General features: G+C 33.4%; 1 protein-coding gene across 1 annotated transcript in view; it reads left to right on the top strand.

Moving 5' to 3' along the window:
* LOC128191233 (hemicentin-2-like) overlaps positions 1–20,657 on the top strand; it is a 30,331-nt gene that overhangs the window by 5,585 nt on the left and 4,089 nt on the right. Inside the window, exons 2-3 of the mRNA XM_052863325.1 lie at positions 6,279–6,554; positions 17,496–17,771. Of these exons, the coding sequence (XP_052719285.1) occupies positions 6,279–6,554; positions 17,496–17,771 (552 nt within the window). The remainder of the gene's footprint in view (positions 1–6,278; positions 6,555–17,495; positions 17,772–20,657) is intronic.

Here is a 20,657-nt window from a genome sequence, read left to right as displayed (position 1 = left end):
ATATTCGTTTTTGAATTGATCAGAAAATTCATTTTTTCGAAAAATGTGTTTCACTTCCGGTTTTGACCGGAAGTGACAAAATAATTTTTTCTGTACATTTGCCATAAGTCAATCCGCAGATTTACAATCACAGAAAATTTCAAGTCTTTATAAACAACCGTTTAGGAGAAAAGTCCTGGACAAAATCACTTTTTGAAAATTTTTAAAAGACGTAACTAGAAACCGGAAGTGACCTAATGACTAAAAGTTTGAAGGCTTCAAGGGACAAGAAATTAAAATAATCCCTGAAAATTTCTTGCAAATTGGTTGAATAGTTTTTGAGATATAAAGCAAAAAAGAAGTCAGAAGGAAAAACAAGAAGAATAATAATAATAAAAAAAAACAATAGAATAACAAGAGGGTCTTCCGTTGAAAACGGAAGACCCTAATAAGAACTAGACACGATCTCGTTGCGAGCAACGAGGAGGTCTTCCGTTCGATTTTTAGAATGAAATATGACATCATCGACTTTGATTTTCGACAGCAAACATGTTATGGAAAAGGAGTAGAGTACTAATGCTTTATTGTATTGTTTTTGTATAAGTTCTCTTGCTTTTTTAACCTAATCTGGCTTTAATAACCTTTCACAAAATGGCTCTCATTATAGGGCTATAGATAAAAGATTTTAGAGCTCTTTGATCCCCTAATTTAAGGGGCAAGTCCCTTTTTCTTGGATTCAAATGAAAGGACATTTAATTCTGAACACATTTTGTCAGCAAGTGTTTAGAAAATTTTTGGCCCCTAAAAACCCTTAATTACGTAACACATGATAAAATCATTACATTGCTTGAATATATAACTATAAGATAAACATATTTGCTTCTATAATATTTCACAAAATATTTCTCAGTAAAAGGCTACAGATTAAAGACTTTAGAGCCCTTTGGTCCCCTTTTATTAGGGGCCAGCCCCTTTTTCTTGATATGGAATGAAATGTCATTAAATTCTAAACAAATTTTGTTCAACACATGTTTAGTAATTCGTTACCGTTTTGGAGATAGATGAGAAAGAAGGTTTTAGGGGCCGGTCCCTTATCTTCTTTTAGGGGCCGTTCAACGAAATTTTGACGGTTGCAATTTGTTGAGAACATCATTTTGAACAACTTTTCTTTTATACTGCATTACAAAATAATTTTCCTTTCTGAGATAAGGGTGATCAAAATTTTGGACTTTTGGCCCCTATAAACCCTTAATTACGTAACACATGATAAAATCATTACATTGCTTGAATACAGAACTATAAGATAAACACATTTGCTTCTATAATCTATCACAAAATATATCTCAGTAAAGGGCTACAGATTAAAGACTTTATAGCCCTATGGTCCCCTAATTTGAGGGGCCAGCCCCTTTTTCTTGATTTCAAATAAAAGGTCATTTAATTCTACACAAATTTTGTTCAACAAGTGTTTAGAATTTCGTTACCGTTTTGGAGATATATGAGAAAGAAGGTTTTAGGGGCCGGTCCCTTATCTTCTTTTAGGGGCCGTTCAACGAAATTTTGACGGTTGCAATTTGTTGAGAACATCATTTTGAACAACTTTTCTTTTATACTGCATTACAAAATATTTTTCCTTTGTGAGATATGGGTGATCCAATTTTTTGACTTTTGGCCCCTAAAAACCCTTAATTACGTAACACATGATTAAATCATTATATTGCTTGAATACAGAACTATAAGATAAACACATTTGCTTCTATAATATTTCACAAAATATCTCTTAGTAAAGGGCTACAGATTAAAGATTTTAGAGCCCTTTGGTCCCCTAATTTGAGGGGCCAGCCCCTTTTTCTTGATTTCAAATAAAAGGTCATTTAATTCTACACAAATTTTGTTCAACAAGTGTTTAGAAATTCGTTACCGTTTTGGAGATATATGAGAAAGAAGGTTTTAGGGGCCGGTCCTTTTCTCCTTTTAGGGGCCGTTTAACGAAATTTTGACGGTTGCATGTTGTAAAGTACATCATTTTGAACAACTTTTCTTATGTACTGCATTACAAAATATTTTTCCTTTCTGAGATAAGGGTGATCAAAATTTTAGACTTTTGGCCCCTAAAAACCCTTAATTACGTAACACATGATAAAATCATTACATTGCTTGAATACAGAACTATAAGATAAACACATTTGCTTCTATAATCTATTACAAAATATCCCTTGGTGAAGAGCTATGGGTAAAAGACTTTAGAGCCTTCTAGGTCCCTAATTTTAGGGGCCAGCCCCTTTTTCTTGATATCAGCCGAAAGGTCTTGTAAATATGAGCCTTTTTTACATTACATGTTTTATTAAAATATTTTCCAGAAAAAAGATAAAGAGAGAAAAGCACAAAAATTTACGACGTTTTTTTAATGTCAATTTTCGAGCCCTAGCGAGCTTTGGCGCCAGAAGAGCTAAACTTACAAAACAACAACCATGCAAAACTTCAATCTTTCCTTTACCAACCGTAGAAATTTGAGCTTAATATCTCTTATACTTTAGGAGAACGACAGAAGACAAAATACCCATATAAAAATTAGAAAAATCTCAATATCTCAAAAACGGATGTGACGTCATCAACACAAATTTTTTTTAATCAGGTTCAGACCAATATCTATCATATCTGAAACTTTCATTGAGATCGGCCGAGCCGTTTCTGAGAAATCGCGTGCACAAAAATAGGAAGAAAAAAAATAATAATAATAAGAATAGGGAAAAAGAAACAAAGCAATAACAATAAGGTCTTCCGTTGGAAACGGAAGACCTTAATAACAATAAGAAAAGTGAAAAAGAAACAATAGAATAATAGAAGGGTCTTCCGCTGAAGACGGAAGACCCTAATAATATTTAGAGCAAAGCTCGTTGCAAAGCAACGAGTGGGTCTTGCAATAATGTCGGAGGTAAAGCTGGAATTTCCTGTAAGAAGCAGAGCTCTTAAGCCAACAACAAGAGTAACTAAAATAAAAAGATGAAAAAAAAATCGAATTATTCCTGAAACGACTTAACAAAATCCGAATGATTTTAAGTACGACTTAACAAAAACTTTTCTGATTTCTAGAACGACTTAAAAAAAAATCCGAATGTGTTTGAAGGACAGGTGACACAATCACAAAAACATTGACCAATAAGTTGAATTGTGAGTGGGATACTATTTCTGCAAAATTTTCCTTACTACTCCCATCTGTTTCACAGCTATTGCTGAATTACTGAGCTGATAAGACGCGTGACCTCAATATGCATATCTGAAGCCTCTGAGATCGGAAACCTCCGGTGCGACGTAATAGCCGACACACTGCCCATTCGCTGTATCTTTCAACCATAGGGATTTCTAAATTGCTCTTATCTAAAATCTGAAGTCATTAACTTTTGCTCATTGCTATTAAAAGTTTGAGAACTCAGTACATAAATAGAGTTATTCGAAGCTTAGAAACCCCATTTCTGTTTCCTCAGCAATTATGAATAGGAGTAAAAATTGTGACCTGTTCTGTTAACTTTTCATTGATCTATATACTTCATGCTGGAAAAAATATGTCAGATGGGATTTTTAAAAGATAAAAATCATCAAATTTTTAAAAGATAAAAATCATCAAATTTTTAAAAGATAAAAATCATCAAATTTTTAAAAGATAAAAATCATCAAATTTTTAAAAGATAAAAATCATCAAATTTTTAAAAGATAAAAATCATCAAAAACATGGATTCATTGTTTCTAAAGAAAGGATTTTGTTTTGTCAACACTTAGTAAGTGATAATGTATAGAGACTTTTTGTAACCAGGAATTTCACTGGATCTTAAACCCTAAATAAACCCTAATTAAGTTAATTGGACTTAATAATGGATTTTTTGATTTAAGAAGTATTACCAGAAATCCTGGTACCTGTAAGCAAATAATAATATGTTTGTAAATTTCTTTAGTTACACAAAATCAGGGGTCTACCTTAATCTCAATACTAATAACCGAAACATCTTTTAATTTCATTTTTTAGTATGGTATTTGATCATGTTTGTTTATTGAAATTTAATTAAAAGAACTACCAATTTTCATAATCACTAAAGACTGAACAGTAGTTTTTTTAACATGTATTTAGGTTTTAAAAACGTATTAATCTCAGACTCCTTGAATTTTATCCAAATGTAATTTGATCTTTCTTTTAATAGTTTATGAAGATCATTTTTGGTACCGTAGTACTTCTGAGTTGTGTATAATTTATTCTCTATTGATCAAACCTAAAAAAAAAAAAAGAAGCCCAAAAACGAGCTGTTATGCACACTGATGACTTCTTATATACTTACATTAGATTCAGAGGATATTATTACAGCAACACCAAATTGGGCAATTGTTACAAATAGTACACAAAAAAGGATTTATATGTATAACTCATCGTGCTCCCATTTGAGGTTTTTTTTTAAGAAAAAAAATATTTAGATTAATATGAACTTATTCAAATCAATGTTTTGGATCTGCAAGATTGGATTAATATGCATATTCAAACAATATATTTCAAACTTTACTGAATACTGACAATCTGAACTAGTGGTTGCCTGTCTGGCTGACAGGATGATAATCTGCTATAAATGATTATCAATCACAGAATCTTCAGATTCTTTCTAATTTAATTACTTTTTTTCAATTTCTGTTACCACTATCTTATGTACACAAAATTTCTCAAAAACTCCATTAACCAATAATACAACATGGAATCTTGTACATTCTATAATCTTACTACTTTATTTTCAGGAGAGGGTTCATACACTAAACTTTTCAATAAAATATGCTTTTAATAAATTCACTTTAATCTGATAGTGCTTTATTTCAAAATCATCATTTGCAACACAAATACACTATCCTGTACGTGTAAATAAATCCTCGTCTATTGCTCTGTTTACTATGTAGCCATAGCTGACTATGTCATCTTTGACGAATAACGCACATGGGTTTCTTATCTCATTAAAGATCGGCAAAACTCGGAGATCAGCTGCAGCTAGGATTTTCTGCACACTTAATTGAGCTGTGTGTTCTTATCTGATGCTAGTCAAATAGAAAACTAGTTATAAACTGATTTATATTTATCAAAGAAAATGTTTTTATAAGAAAATGATTTTGTGTCACCTGTCCTTTAAGTACGACTTAACAATTATTTTTTAGTACGAGTTAATTTTACTTTGAACATTACGCTATTTTTTAAACCAACGACGCGGAATCAAAATTTCCGGAAAAAGCAATTTTTAAACCCCAATAACTCTGTTATGCGTCATCCGATTTAAAACGGTTTTCAGTGTTTGGTAAGCTCTACAAAATACATATACGTTTTTTATTTGATCAAAAAACTCAAATTTTCGAAAAATTTGATTTACTTCCGGTTTCGACCGGAAGTGACGAATTTTTATGTCCAGCCTTGTTACAGAGGCAAAACGATCAATATATAAGCACGAAAAATTTCAACTTTCTATCTTGAAGCGTTTTTGAAAAAAGCCGCGGACAAAATGACTCTTTGAAAATTTTTAAAATGACGTAACGTAAAAACGGAAGTGACGTTGCTATAGAAACTTTATTATCTTCGAGGCATTATGATTGCACATAACCTCTGAAAGTTTCATAAAAATCGGTTCAAAACATTTTGAGTTATGAAGCCGAAAAGAAGTCAGAAAAAAAAGAAAAAGTATAATAATAACTAGAGCAAAGCTCGTTGCAAAGCAACGAGTGGGTCTTCCGTTGATGTCGGAAGTAAAGCTTGAAGTTCCTGTCCGAAGGATTAGTGTGTTTGCCGGGGGGAAGGGGGATCGCATATTTGTGATCATTCATGAATGCGCTACAGTGACCTTTTGACCAAGTCAAAGTGGAAATTCATGAATGTAGAAATAACAACAATTTGCTCAGATAATGTCAAAAAGGAAAATATTTGTTAATATGAATATAAACATTTATACGAAAGGCACCCCTTGTGAAAAAATGATAGTCAATGGAGAAATCTACCTTGGATTGTTCCCCTTTCATCAATTTTAATCTACTTATTTTACATTAAAAAAAAAATCATTCAAATGTGAAGAAAACAATAACGTTGGCCATACTTTAGTGAATTCGACTTGTCATATGATGTAAAATTTGAGATTCAAACCTCTGAATCAATACCAAAATTGTTATTCAATCTGATAAAATGAATAATCTCGGCCGCAGCTAGTCTACTTGTATGATGTCATGTTAGTCCCCATATCGAGATTGAGATATTGAGATATTAAGTTAAGTATCGTATTTTCAACTTGAAGATGGACCAAGAGCTGCAACTATCTTGAGAAATCATCAGACAATTTCTGGTGATGTAACTGAGACGGAGGACACTTCAAGGAAAATTCCCCTAAATTGCTCGTCAGACTGTAACCCTTTGTGTAAAATAGCTTGGTATAAAGATGGAGAACAAGAAGATAGTTACAATCCAGTCATCGATATAAGGCGGGACCGAAGGATGTCTGGGGTATATCAATGTGAAGCCAGCGGAGTGGAAGGGAAAGTAAAGTCTTCTCAAGTACAAGTCATCATCCAGTGTAAGATATTTGTAATTTTATATAATTAAGACTTCTTCGGGATGGAGTTAAGCAACTTAAATCTTGCAACTATCGAAAAAATTCGTCACCCCCCCCCCCCCCCCCCCCAACTGGCCTATACAGCATTCCATTGAATAATGTTATTCAGTTCCGGTCAGATATTAGTAACTGTATTAAAGCAAACGTTTTGATGTTGCAGCATAGCATTTGTATAGACATAACAATCATAATTGCTAGCGCCGGTGTAATGAAGAATAATTACCCCCGTAGAATAATGACCGGGGGTCATTTTTCGACGTCATTATTCTACGCAAAAAATGACCCCCGGTCATTATTCTACGTAGAAAAATGACCCCTGTGCCTGAAGAATAAGTGTCATTTTCATAAAAATGAGCACACTCCACATGAAGAAAAGTGACCCCTGTAGAATAATGACCCCCTTGTCGATTAAAGTTTTTCAGTATATTTTTTTATTATTTGTGAAATAGTCTTTACACTATTGTAATTTTTACTGCTGCAGTATACAGAAAGTAACATAAATCATAATTCATATTAAAAAAAACTTAAAGTGGAAGAAGGGTTATATCTTAGAAAATAAAAATTCTTCCGTTATAACAAGATATTAGAGAGGTTTAGCAGACCAACGTGTACGTGTACTTGTATGTGTAGGTTACAAGTTAGAACTACGCGTACCAGCTCAATTACTTTTCTTGTTTAGCAGATTTAACGTGTACTTGTACGTGTAAATGTTTTAATGTAATTATGGATATCCTCTCCTACAAAGAGTAAGAATTCTGCATGTGTTAATTTTATTAAACATCATTTATTATATATGCACATTTTTATTTATCGCAAATTAATAAGATAACGGAGCCATTGCATGTTTTGGAGGAAGAGATGCGTGAAATAAAACTCCAATAACATATTAAACGCTAATGAAAATTTATGTTGGTAGATATCGGCTGACGCGAAATAATTCCCGAATTTCTCTTTGAATTCGGGGTGTTTCCGCCCGGGACAGGAGCTGAATTTTTGTATGAGATGAAAAACGATGTGTGAGATGTCTGACTATTCAGGTTTGGTAACAGTGCGAGGTCATTTGAAATATTGATGCGTGTTTTTGTCTGGAGGGGGGTGAAAAGACCCGAGCTTGATTTTCGTCGTAAATAAATCGAAAGTAGAATTTTGAGGTGTGGATCTTGGATTCGGTTAACGACAATTAGGGGAAGAAGTCCTAAAACAATGACTGATGCATTTTACACCTGTATTTCAGTGTTGAGATTTTTTTTCGTGTCGTTCACTATTGTGTTTGACTGTTTTATTTCAACAGGATTGATAAAAAAAAATCTTTATAAAAGTAGAAATAACGAAGTCAGTAACACGTAAGTTTATTCGGTAAAAATTTGATGACAGTAATTTCCACGGTTTTAACATTCATAAGTAGTTCACATGCTATCTTAGATACAGACTAAACGGAAAACAAGAAATATACATGCAACAGAAATATTACGCGGCTGCTTACATCCCTTGTACTGTGTAAATTTTAAGTCCTCGTACAGGCTATACTCGCCGCTTGATCTCAGGAATTTCTTCTTAATTGTTCAATCCGCTGCATATTTGGCAGACAATAAGAATGGGGTCCAAGGTACATTTACACAAAATTTCATTAGGATTGAGTGAAGGGCACGGGAGTTAGAATTTTTTTCTACAGTACATGTCAAGCAAGCCAATCGAAACTCAAATGCCCAAAAATTCATAACTCTATTAAAAATGAACGAATTGGTCTGGTCATTAGTACAGTAATTTAGAATGGTACTAGGCTGAAAATAAAGGTTCAAGATGATAGATCCAGTGAAATCAGGCCAGAAAAACTAAATCACTTTGTGAAATGGAAGGGGGGGGGGGGGGTCGGTGCGTGTACTGCGTAAATTGTATTTTGGCGTATAGGCAATAAGCGCCGTTTGATCTCAGGATTTTACTTAATTGATCAATCCGCTGCAAATTTGACAGACAATAAGAATGGGGTCCGAGGTACATTTACACGAATTTTCATTAGAATTGAGTGAAGGACTCGGGAGTTAGCATTTTTTTTCTACAGCACATGTCAAACACGACAATTGAAACTCAAATGCCAAAAAATGCATAACTGTTAATAATGAACGAATCAGTCTGGTAATTAGCACAGAAATCTAGAATGGTACTAATTTGAAATTGAAGGTCCAAGATCAAAGATCAAGTAAAATCAGGCCAGAAAAACTTAATGATTTGATGATTGGAAGGGGGGGGGGGGGGTCGGTCGGTGACTTCTATATTTAAAGAAGAATATTAAATTCTAAATATGACATATTACACAATTTCTAAATAAAATACATAGGTTAGAACAATGTATAAACGTTGTTTTAAAGAGTTAACTATTGACATTTTTCAATTTGTTAACTTTATTTCAGTATAAATACATAGCTATGGATCTCAATACGCAAATACGGGGAAAAGCGCTATTATTGTAACTTCTTTTACAAACTCAAAACGGAAAAGAACAGAATCCATCATTTTAAAGATAAAAAAATCGGATCTAAACACAAAAGGAGGGGGTAAAAAAGTCGGTACTCAGGGCTCGAACCCGGGTCGCCTTGGCCATGTCCACGACTCTATCGACTGAGTTACTCGGACTCTCGCTTCAGAACTTTGACGCTTAATTTCTCGAGAATGCCTTGATCGATTTTAAAACAAATTACATATTCTGAATCAGGAAAAGGGTCACCATCAGCTAATTGGAAAATATATATAAAAAAAAAAGTTGAAAATTTTCATTTTTTAAATTTGCTTCCGGTGCCGACCGGAAGTGACGGTCGACATTCTCTTGACCGAGGTACACCAGCAAATTGCTAGATCTATCATCTCCGAAAATTTCAGTTCTCTATCTTTACTCGTTTTTGAGAAACATCGCCGACAAAATTGACTTTTAAAAATCGTAAAACGACGATAACTTCCGACCGGAAGTGAATTTTCAAAATCTGTTGCAGCGGTACAAAATTCAGATAACGAGGCTTAAGTCCTAAAAATTTGAGAGAAATCGATCGTGCCATCTCTGAGAAATCGCCTGCACAAAATTTGTAAGACAAAAAAGAATAAAAACGAGAATGCCTTGATCGATTTTAAAACAAATTGCATATTCTGAATCAGTGAAAAGGTCACTATAAGGTGTAAAAATTTCAAAGAAAAATATTAAAAAATAAAAAAGTCGAAAAATTCAATTTTTCAAATTTCCTTCCGGTGACGACCGGAAGTGACGGCGGACATTCTCTTGACCGAGGTACATTAGAAAAACGGTAGATCTATCATCTCTGAAAATTTCAGCTCTATATCTTTGCTCGTTTTTGAGAAACCCGACCGACAAAATTGACTTTTTAAAATCGTAAACGGACGATAACTTCCGACCGGAAGTGTATTTTCAAAAATGGATAAAAAACGATAAACTTCAGATAATATCGCGTTATTCTTGAAAATTTGATTGAAATCGGTTGAGCCATCTCTGAGAAATCGTCTGCACAAAATCGGTAAGAAAAAAAAAGAATAATAATAATAACTAGATTCGATCTCGTTGCGAGCAACGAGTGGGTCTTCCGTCCAATTTTTGAATAGATAAGATTAAACTTATCAATTCAAAGATAAAATCATAGATCTAAACGAAAAAAATAGAAAAAAATTTTGCGGCACTCGAGGCTTGAACCCGGGTCGCCTGGGCCATGTCCACGACTATAACGACTGAGCTACTCGGACTCTCGCTTCAGGACTTTGACGCTTAATTTCTCGAGAATGCCTCGATTGATTTTAAAACTAATTACATATTCTTAATAAGTAAAAGGGTCACTATAAGGTGTAAAAAATTCAAAAAAAAATATTAAAAAATAAAAAAGTCGAAAAAATCAATTTTTGAAATTTTTCTCCAAAAAAGACAGAAAGTGACGCCGGACATTTTGGTGAGTGTGTTGCACCAGAAAAACGGTAGATCTATCTTCTCTGAAAATTTCAGACCTCTATCTTTTCTCGTTTTTGAGAAACGTCGCCGACAAAATTGACTTTTTAAAATCGTAAACGGACGATAACTTCCGACCGGAAGTGTATTTTCAGAAATGGATAAAAACAATAAACTTCAGATAAAAACACGTTATTCTTGAAAATTTAAATGAAATCTATCAAGCCATCTCTGAGAAATCGTCTGCACAAAATCGGTAAGAAAAAAAAAGAATAATAACTAGAGCAAAGCTCGTTGCAAAGCAACGAGTGGGTCTTCCGTTAATGTCAGAAGTAAAGCTGGAAGTTCCTGTCAGAAGCAGAGCTCTTAAACCAACAACAAGAGTAACGAAAATAAAAAGATGAAAAAATCGAATTATTCCTGGTACGACTTAACAAAATACGAATGATTTTAAGTACGACTTAACAAAAACATTTCCGATTTCAATAACGACTTAACAAAAAAAATCCGAATGTGTTCAAGTACGACTTAACAATTATTTTTGGTACGAGTTCATTTTACTTTGAATATTACGCTATTTTTAAAACCAAGGAAGCGGAATCAAAATTTCCGGAAAAATCAATTTTTAAACCCCGATATCTCTGTTATGCATCGTCCGATTTTGAAACGGCTTTCAGTGTTAGATTCAGCCTAATAAGCTCTACAAAACACATATTCGTTTTTGAATTGATCAGAAAATTCATTTTTTCGAAAAATGTGTTTCACTTCCGGTTTTGACCGGAAGTGACAAAATAATTTTTTCTGTACATTTGCCATAAGTCAATCCGCAGATTTACAATCACAGAAAATTTCAAGTCTTTATAAACAACCGTTTAGGAGAAAAGTCCTGGACAAAATCACTTTTTGAAAATTTTTAAAAAGACGTAACTAGAAACCGGAAGTGACCTAATGACTAAAAGTTTGAAGGCTTCAAGGGACAAGAAATTAAAATAATCCCTGAAAATTTCTTGCAAATTGGTTGAATAGTTTTTGAGATATAAAGCAAAAAAGAAGTCAGAAGGAAAAACAAGAAGAATAATAATAATAAAAAAAAACAATAGAATAACAAGAGGGTCTTCCGTTGAAAACGGAAGACCCTAATAAGAACTAGACACGATCTCGTTGCGAGCAACGAGGAGGTCTTCCGTTCGATTTTTAGAATGAAATATGACATCATCGACTTTGATTTTCGACAGCAAACATGTTATGGAAAAGGAGTAGAGTACTAATGCTTTATTGTATTGTTTTTGTATAAGTTCTCTTGCTTTTTTAACCTAATCTGGCTTTAATAACCTTTCACAAAATGGCTCTCATTATAGGGCTATAGATAAAAGATTTTAGAGCTCTTTGATCCCCTAATTTAAGGGGCAAGTCCCTTTTTCTTGGATTCAAATGAAAGGACATTTAATTCTGAACACATTTTGTCAGCAAGTGTTTAGAAAATTTTTGGCCCCTAAAAACCCTTAATTACGTAACACATGATAAAATCATTACATTGCTTGAATATATAACTATAAGATAAACATATTTGCTTCTATAATATTTCACAAAATATTTCTCAGTAAAAGGCTACAGATTAAAGACTTTAGAGCCCTTTGGTCCCCTTTTATTAGGGGCCAGCCCCTTTTTCTTGATATGGAATGAAATGTCATTAAATTCTAAACAAATTTTGTTCAACACATGTTTAGTAATTCGTTACCGTTTTGGAGATAGATGAGAAAGAAGGTTTTAGGGGCCGGTCCCTTATCTTCTTTTAGGGGCCGTTCAACGAAATTTTGACGGTTGCAATTTGTTGAGAACATCATTTTGAACAACTTTTCTTTTATACTGCATTACAAAATAATTTTCCTTTCTGAGATAAGGGTGATCAAAATTTTGGACTTTTGGCCCCTATAAACCCTTAATTACGTAACACATGATAAAATCATTACATTGCTTGAATACAGAACTATAAGATAAACACATTTGCTTCTATAATCTATCACAAAATATATCTCAGTAAAGGGCTACAGATTAAAGACTTTATAGCCCTATGGTCCCCTAATTTGAGGGGCCAGCCCCTTTTTCTTGATTTCAAATAAAAGGTCATTTAATTCTACACAAATTTTGTTCAACAAGTGTTTAGAATTTCGTTACCGTTTTGGAGATATATGAGAAAGAAGGTTTTAGGGGCCGGTCCCTTATCTTCTTTTAGGGGCCGTTCAACGAAATTTTGACGGTTGCAATTTGTTGAGAACATCATTTTGAACAACTTTTCTTTTATACTGCATTACAAAATATTTTTCCTTTGTGAGATATGGGTGATCCAATTTTTTGACTTTTGGCCCCTAAAAACCCTTAATTACGTAACACATGATTAAATCATTATATTGCTTGAATACAGAACTATAAGATAAACACATTTGCTTCTATAATATTTCACAAAATATCTCTTAGTAAAGGGCTACAGATTAAAGATTTTAGAGCCCTTTGGTCCCCTAATTTGAGGGGCCAGCCCCTTTTTCTTGATTTCAAATAAAAGGTCATTTAATTCTACACAAATTTTGTTCAACAAGTGTTTAGAAATTCGTTACCGTTTTGGAGATATATGAGAAAGAAGGTTTTAGGGGCCGGTCCTTTTCTCCTTTTAGGGGCCGTTTAACGAAATTTTGACGGTTGCATGTTGTAAAGTACATCATTTTGAACAACTTTTCTTATGTACTGCATTACAAAATATTTTTCCTTTCTGAGATAAGGGTGATCAAAATTTTAGACTTTTGGCCCCTAAAAACCCTTAATTACGTAACACATGATAAAATCATTACATTGCTTGAATACAGAACTATAAGATAAACACATTTGCTTCTATAATCTATTACAAAATATCCCTTGGTGAAGAGCTATGGGTAAAAGACTTTAGAGCCTTCTAGGTCCCTAATTTTAGGGGCCAGCCCCTTTTTCTTGATATCAGCCGAAAGGTCTTGTAAATATGAGCCTTTTTTACATTACATGTTTTATTAAAATATTTTCCAGAAAAAAGATAAAGAGAGAAAAGCACAAAAATTTACGACGTTTTTTTAATGTCAATTTTCGAGCCCTAGCGAGCTTTGGCGCCAGAAGAGCTAAACTTACAAAACAACAACCATGCAAAACTTCAATCTTTCCTTTACCAACCGTAGAAATTTGAGCTTAATATCTCTTATACTTTAGGAGAACGACAGAAGACAAAATACCCATATAAAAATTAGAAAAATCTCAATATCTCAAAAACGGATGTGACGTCATCAACACAAATTTTTTTTAATCAGGTTCAGACCAATATCTATCATATCTGAAACTTTCATTGAGATCGGCCGAGCCGTTTCTGAGAAATCGCGTGCACAAAAATAGGAAGAAAAAAAATAATAATAATAAGAATAGGGAAAAAGAAACAAAGCAATAACAATAAGGTCTTCCGTTGGAAACGGAAGACCTTAATAACAATAAGAAAAGTGAAAAAGAAACAATAGAATAATAGAAGGGTCTTCCGCTGAAGACGGAAGACCCTAATAATATTTAGAGCAAAGCTCGTTGCAAAGCAACGAGTGGGTCTTGCAATAATGTCGGAGGTAAAGCTGGAATTTCCTGTAAGAAGCAGAGCTCTTAAGCCAACAACAAGAGTAACTAAAATAAAAAGATGAAAAAAAAATCGAATTATTCCTGAAACGACTTAACAAAATCCGAATGATTTTAAGTACGACTTAACAAAAACTTTTCTGATTTCTAGAACGACTTAAAAAAAAATCCGAATGTGTTTGAAGGACAGGTGACACAATCACAAAAACATTGACCAATAAGTTGAATTGTGAGTGGGATACTATTTCTGCAAAATTTTCCTTACTACTCCCATCTGTTTCACAGCTATTGCTGAATTACTGAGCTGATAAGACGCGTGACCTCAATATGCATATCTGAAGCCTCTGAGATCGGAAACCTCCGGTGCGACGTAATAGCCGACACACTGCCCATTCGCTGTATCTTTCAACCATAGGGATTTCTAAATTGCTCTTATCTAAAATCTGAAGTCATTAACTTTTGCTCATTGCTATTAAAAGTTTGAGAACTCAGTACATAAATAGAGTTATTCGAAGCTTAGAAACCCCATTTCTGTTTCCTCAGCAATTATGAATAGGAGTAAAAATTGTGACCTGTTCTGTTAACTTTTCATTGATCTATATACTTCATGCTGGAAAAAATATGTCAGATGGGATTTTTAAAAGATAAAAATCATCAAATTTTTAAAAGATAAAAATCATCAAATTTTTAAAAGATAAAAATCATCAAATTTTTAAAAGATAAAAATCATCAAATTTTTAAAAGATAAAAATCATCAAAAACATGGATTCATTGTTTCTAAAGAAAGGATTTTGTTTTGTCAACACTTAGTAAGTGATAATGTATAGAGACTTTTTGTAACCAGGAATTTCACTGGATCTTAAACCCTAAATAAACCCTAATTAAGTTAATTGGACTTAATAATGGATTTTTTGATTTAAGAAGTATTACCAGAAATCCTGGTACCTGTAAGCAAATAATAATATGTTTGTAAATTTCTTTAGTTACACAAAATCAGGGGTCTACCTTAATCTCAATACTAATAACCGAAACATCTTTTAATTTCATTTTTTAGTATGGTATTTGATCATGTTTGTTTATTGAAATTTAATTAAAAGAACTACCAATTTTCATAATCACTAAAGACTGAACAGTAGTTTTTTTAACATGTATTTAGGTTTTAAAAACGTATTAATCTCAGACTCCTTGAATTTTATCCAAATGTAATTTGATCTTTCTTTTAATAGTTTATGAAGATCATTTTTGGTACCGTAGTACTTCTGAGTTGTGTATAATTTATTCTCTATTGATCAAACCTAAAAAAAAAAAAAGAAGCCCAAAAACGAGCTGTTATGCACACTGATGACTTCTTATATACTTACATTAGATTCAGAGGATATTATTACAGCAACACCAAATTGGGCAATTGTTACAAATAGTACACAAAAAAGGATTTATATGTATAACTCATCGTGCTCCCATTTGAGGTTTTTTTTTAAGAAAAAAAATATTTAGATTAATATGAACTTATTCAAATCAATGTTTTGGATCTGCAAGATTGGATTAATATGCATATTCAAACAATATATTTCAAACTTTACTGAATACTGACAATCTGAACTAGTGGTTGCCTGTCTGGCTGACAGGATGATAATCTGCTATAAATGATTATCAATCACAGAATCTTCAGATTCTTTCTAATTTAATTACTTTTTTTCAATTTCTGTTACCACTATCTTATGTACACAAAATTTCTCAAAAACTCCATTAACCAATAATACAACATGGAATCTTGTACATTCTATAATCTTACTACTTTATTTTCAGGAGAGGGTTCATACACTAAACTTTTCAATAAAATATGCTTTTAATAAATTCACTTTAATCTGATAGTGCTTTATTTCAAAATCATCATTTGCAACACAAATACACTATCCTGTACGTGTAAATAAATCCTCGTCTATTGCTCTGTTTACTATGTAGCCATAGCTGACTATGTCATCTTTGACGAATAACGCACATGGGTTTCTTATCTCATTAAAGATCGGCAAAACTCGGAGATCAGCTGCAGCTAGGATTTTCTGCACACTTAATTGAGCTGTGTGTTCTTATCTGATGCTAGTCAAATAGAAAACTAGTTATAAACTGATTTATATTTATCAAAGAAAATGTTTTTATAAGAAAATGATTTTGTGTCACCTGTCCTTTAAGTACGACTTAACAATTATTTTTTAGTACGAGTTAATTTTACTTTGAACATTACGCTATTTTTTAAACCAACGACGCGGAATCAAAATTTCCGGAAAAAGCAATTTTTAAACCCCAATAACTCTGTTATGCGTCATCCGATTTAAAACGGTTTTCAGTGTTTGGTAAGCTCTACAAAATACATATACGTTTTTTATTTGATCAAAAAACTCAAATTTTCGAAAAATTTGATTTACTTCCGGTTTCGACCGGAAGTGACGAATTTTTATTTCCAGCCTTGTTACAGAGGCAAAACGATCAATATATAAGCACGAAAAATTTCAACTTTCTATCTTGAAGCGTTTTTGAAAAAAGCCGCGGACAAAATGACTCTTTGAAAATTTTTAAAATGACGTAACGTAAAAACGGAAGTGACGTTGCTATAGAAACTTTATTATCTTCGAGGCATTATGATTGCACATAACCTCTGAAAGTTTCATAAAAATCGGTTCAAAACATTTTGAGTTATGAAGCCGAAAAGAAGTCAGAAAAAAAAGAAAAAGTATAATAATAACTAGAGCAAAGCTCGTTGCAAAGCAACGAGTGGGTCTTCCGTTGATGTCGGAAGTAAAGCTTGAAGTTCCTGTCCGAAGGATTAGTGTGTTTGCCGGGGGGAAGGGGGATCGCATATTTGTGATCATTCATGAATGCGCTACAGTGACCTTTTGACCAAGTCAAAGTGGAAATTCATGAATGTAGAAATAACAACAATTTGCTCAGATAATGTCAAAAAGGAAAATATTTGTTAATATGAATATAAACATTTATACGAAAGGCACCCCTTGTGAAAAAATGATAGTCAATGGAGAAATCTACCTTGGATTGTTCCCCTTTCATCAATTTTAATCTACTTATTTTACATTAAAAAAAAAATCATTCAAATGTGAAGAAAACAATAACGTTGGCCATACTTTAGTGAATTCGACTTGTCATATGATGTAAAATTTGAGATTCAAACCTCTGAATCAATACCAAAATTGTTATTCAATCTGATAAAATGAATAATCTCGGCCGCAGCTAGTCTACTTGTATGATGTCATGTTAGTCCCCATATCGAGATTGAGATATTGAGATATTAAGTTAAGTATCGTATTTTCAACTTGAAGATGGACCAAGAGCTGCAACTATCTTGAGAAATCATCAGACAATTTCTGGTGATGTAACTGAGACGGAGGACACTTCAAGGAAAATTCCCCTAAATTGCTCGTCAGACTGTAACCCTTTGTGTAAAATAGCTTGGTATAAAGATGGAGAACAAGAAGATAGTTACAATCCAGTCATCGATATAAGGCGGGACCGAAGGATGTCTGGGGTATATCAATGTGAAGCCAGCGGAGTGGAAGGGAAAGTAAAGTCTTCTCAAGTACAAGTCATCATCCAGTGTAAGATATTTGTAATTTTATATAATTAAGACTTCTTCGGGATGGAGTTAAGCAACTTAAATCTTGCAACTATCGAAAAAATTCGTCACCCCCCCCCCCCCCAACTGGCCTATACAGCATTCCATTGAATAATGTTATTCAGTTCCGGTCAGATATTAGTAACTGTATTAAAGCAAACGTTTTGATGTTGCAGCATAGCATTTGTATAGACATAACAATCATAATTGCTAGCGCCGGTGTAATGAAGAATAATTACCCCCGTAGAATAATGACCGGGGGTCATTTTTCGACGTCATTATTCTACGCAAAAAATGACCCCCGGTCATTATTCTACGTAGAAAAATGACCCCTGTGCCTGAAGAATAAGTGTCATTTTCATAAAAATGAGCACACTCCACATGAAGAAAAGTGACCCCTGTAGAATAATGACCCCCTTGTCGATTAAAGTTTTTCAGTATATTTTTTTATTATTTGTGAAATAGTCTTTACACTATTGTAATTTTTACTGCTGCAGTATACAGAAAGTAACATAAATCATAATTCATATTAAAAAAAACTTAAAGTGGAAGAAGGGTTATATCTTAGAAAATAAAAATTCTTCCGTTATAACAAGATATTAGAGAGGTTTAGCAGACCAACGTGTACGTGTACTTGTATGTGTAGGTTACAAGTTAGAACTACGCGTACCAGCTCAATTACTTTTCTTGTTTAGCAGATTTAACGTGTACTTGTACGTGTAAATGTTTTAATGTAATTATGGATATCCTCTCCTACAAAGAGTAAGAATTCTGCATGTGTTAATTTTATTAAACATCATTTATTATATATGCACATTTTTATTTATCGCAAATTAATAAGATAACGGAGCCATTGCATGTTTTGGAGGAAGAGATGCGTGAAATAAAACTCCAATAACATATTAAACGCTAATGAAAATTTATGTTGGTAGATATCGGCTGACGCGAAATAATTCCCGAATTTCTCTTTGAATTCGGGGTGTTTCCGCCCGGGACAGGAGCTGAATTTTTGTATGAGATGAAAAACGATGTGTGAGATGTCTGACTATTCAGGTTTGGTAACAGTGCGAGGTCATTTGAAATATTGATGCGTGTTTTTGTCTGGAGGGGGGTGAAAAGACCCGAGCTTGATTTTCGTCGTAAATAAATCGAAAGTAGAATTTTGAGGTGTGGATCTTGGATTCGGTTAACGACAATTAGGGGAAGAAGTCCTAAAACAATGACTGATGCATTTTACACCTGTATTTCAGTGTTGAGATTTTTTTTCGTGTCGTTCACTATTGTGTTTGACTGTTTTATTTCAACAGGATTGATAAAAAAAAATCTTTATAAAAGTAGAAATAACGAAGTCAGTAACACGTAAGTTTATTCGGTAAAAATTTGATGACAGTAATTTCCACGGTTTTAACATTCATAAGTAGTTCACATGCTATCTTAGATACAGACTAAACGGAAAACAAGAAATATACATGCAACAGAAATATTACGCGGCTGCTTACATCCCTTGTACTGTGTAAATTTTAAGTCCTCGTACAGGCTATACTCGCCGCTTGATCTCAGGAATTTCTTCTTAATTGTTCAATCCGCTGCATATTTGGCAGACAATAAGAATGGGGTCCAAGGTACATTTACACAAAATTTCATTAGGATTGAGTGAAGGGCACGGGAGTTAGAATTTTTTTCTACAGTACATGTCAAGCAAGCCAATCGAAACTCAAATGCCCAAAAATTCATAACTCTATTAAAAATGAACGAATTGGTCTGGTCATTAGTACAGTAATTTAGAATGGTACTAGGCTGAAAATAAAGGTTCAAGATGATAGATCCAGTGAAATCAGGCCAGAAAAACTAAATCACTTTGTGAAATGGAAGGGGGGGGGGGTCGGTGCGTGTACTGCGTAAATTGTATTTTGGCGTATAGGCAATAAGCGCCGTTTGATCTCAGGATTTTACTTAATTGATCAATCCGCTGCAAATTTGACAGACAATAAGAATGGGGTCCGAGGTACATTTACACGAATTTTCATTAGAATTGAGTGAAGGACTCGGGAGTTAGCATTTTTTTCTACAGCACATGTCAAACACGACAATTGAAACTCAAATGCCAAAAAATGCATAACTGTTAATAATGAACGAATCAGTCTGGTAATTAGCACAGAAATCTAGAATGGTACTAATTTGAAATTGAAGGTCCAAGATCAAAGATCAAGTAAAATCAGGCCAGAAAAACTTAATGATTTGATGATTGGAAGGGGGGGGGGTCGGTCGGTGACTTCTATATTTAAAGAAGAATATTAAATTCTAAATATGACATATTACACAATTTCTAAATAAAATACATAGGTTAGAACAATGTATAAACGTTGTTTTAAAGAGTTAACTATTGACATTTTTCAATTTGTTAACTTTATTTCAGTATAAATACATAGCTATGGATCTCAATACGCAAATACGGGGAAAAGCGCTATTATTGTAACTTCTTTTACAAACTCAAAACGGAAAAGAACAGAATCCATCATTTTAAAGATAAAAAAATCGGATCTAAACACAAAAGGAGGGGGTAAAAAAGTCGGTACTCAGGGCTCGAACCCGGGTCGCCTTGGCCATGTCCACGACTCTATCGACTGAGTTACTCGGACTCTCGCTTCAGAACTTTGACGCTTAATTTCTCGAGAATGCCTTGATCGATTTTAAAACAAATTACATATTCTGAATCAGGAAAAGGGTCACTATCAGCTAATTGGAAAATATATATAAAAAAAAAAGTTGAAAATTTTCATTTTTTAAATTTGCTTCCGGTGCCGACCGGAAGTGACGGTCGACATTCTCTTGACCGAGGTACACCAGCAAATTGCTAGATCTATCATCT

Source organism: Crassostrea angulata, chromosome 7 (genome assembly GCF_025612915.1).
Source record: "Crassostrea angulata isolate pt1a10 chromosome 7, ASM2561291v2, whole genome shotgun sequence".
Taxonomy (NCBI): Eukaryota; Metazoa; Mollusca; class Bivalvia; order Ostreida; family Ostreidae; genus Magallana; species Magallana angulata.
Note: the sequence above shows the minus strand (reverse complement) of the source record. Positions and strands in the feature narration are given on the sequence as shown.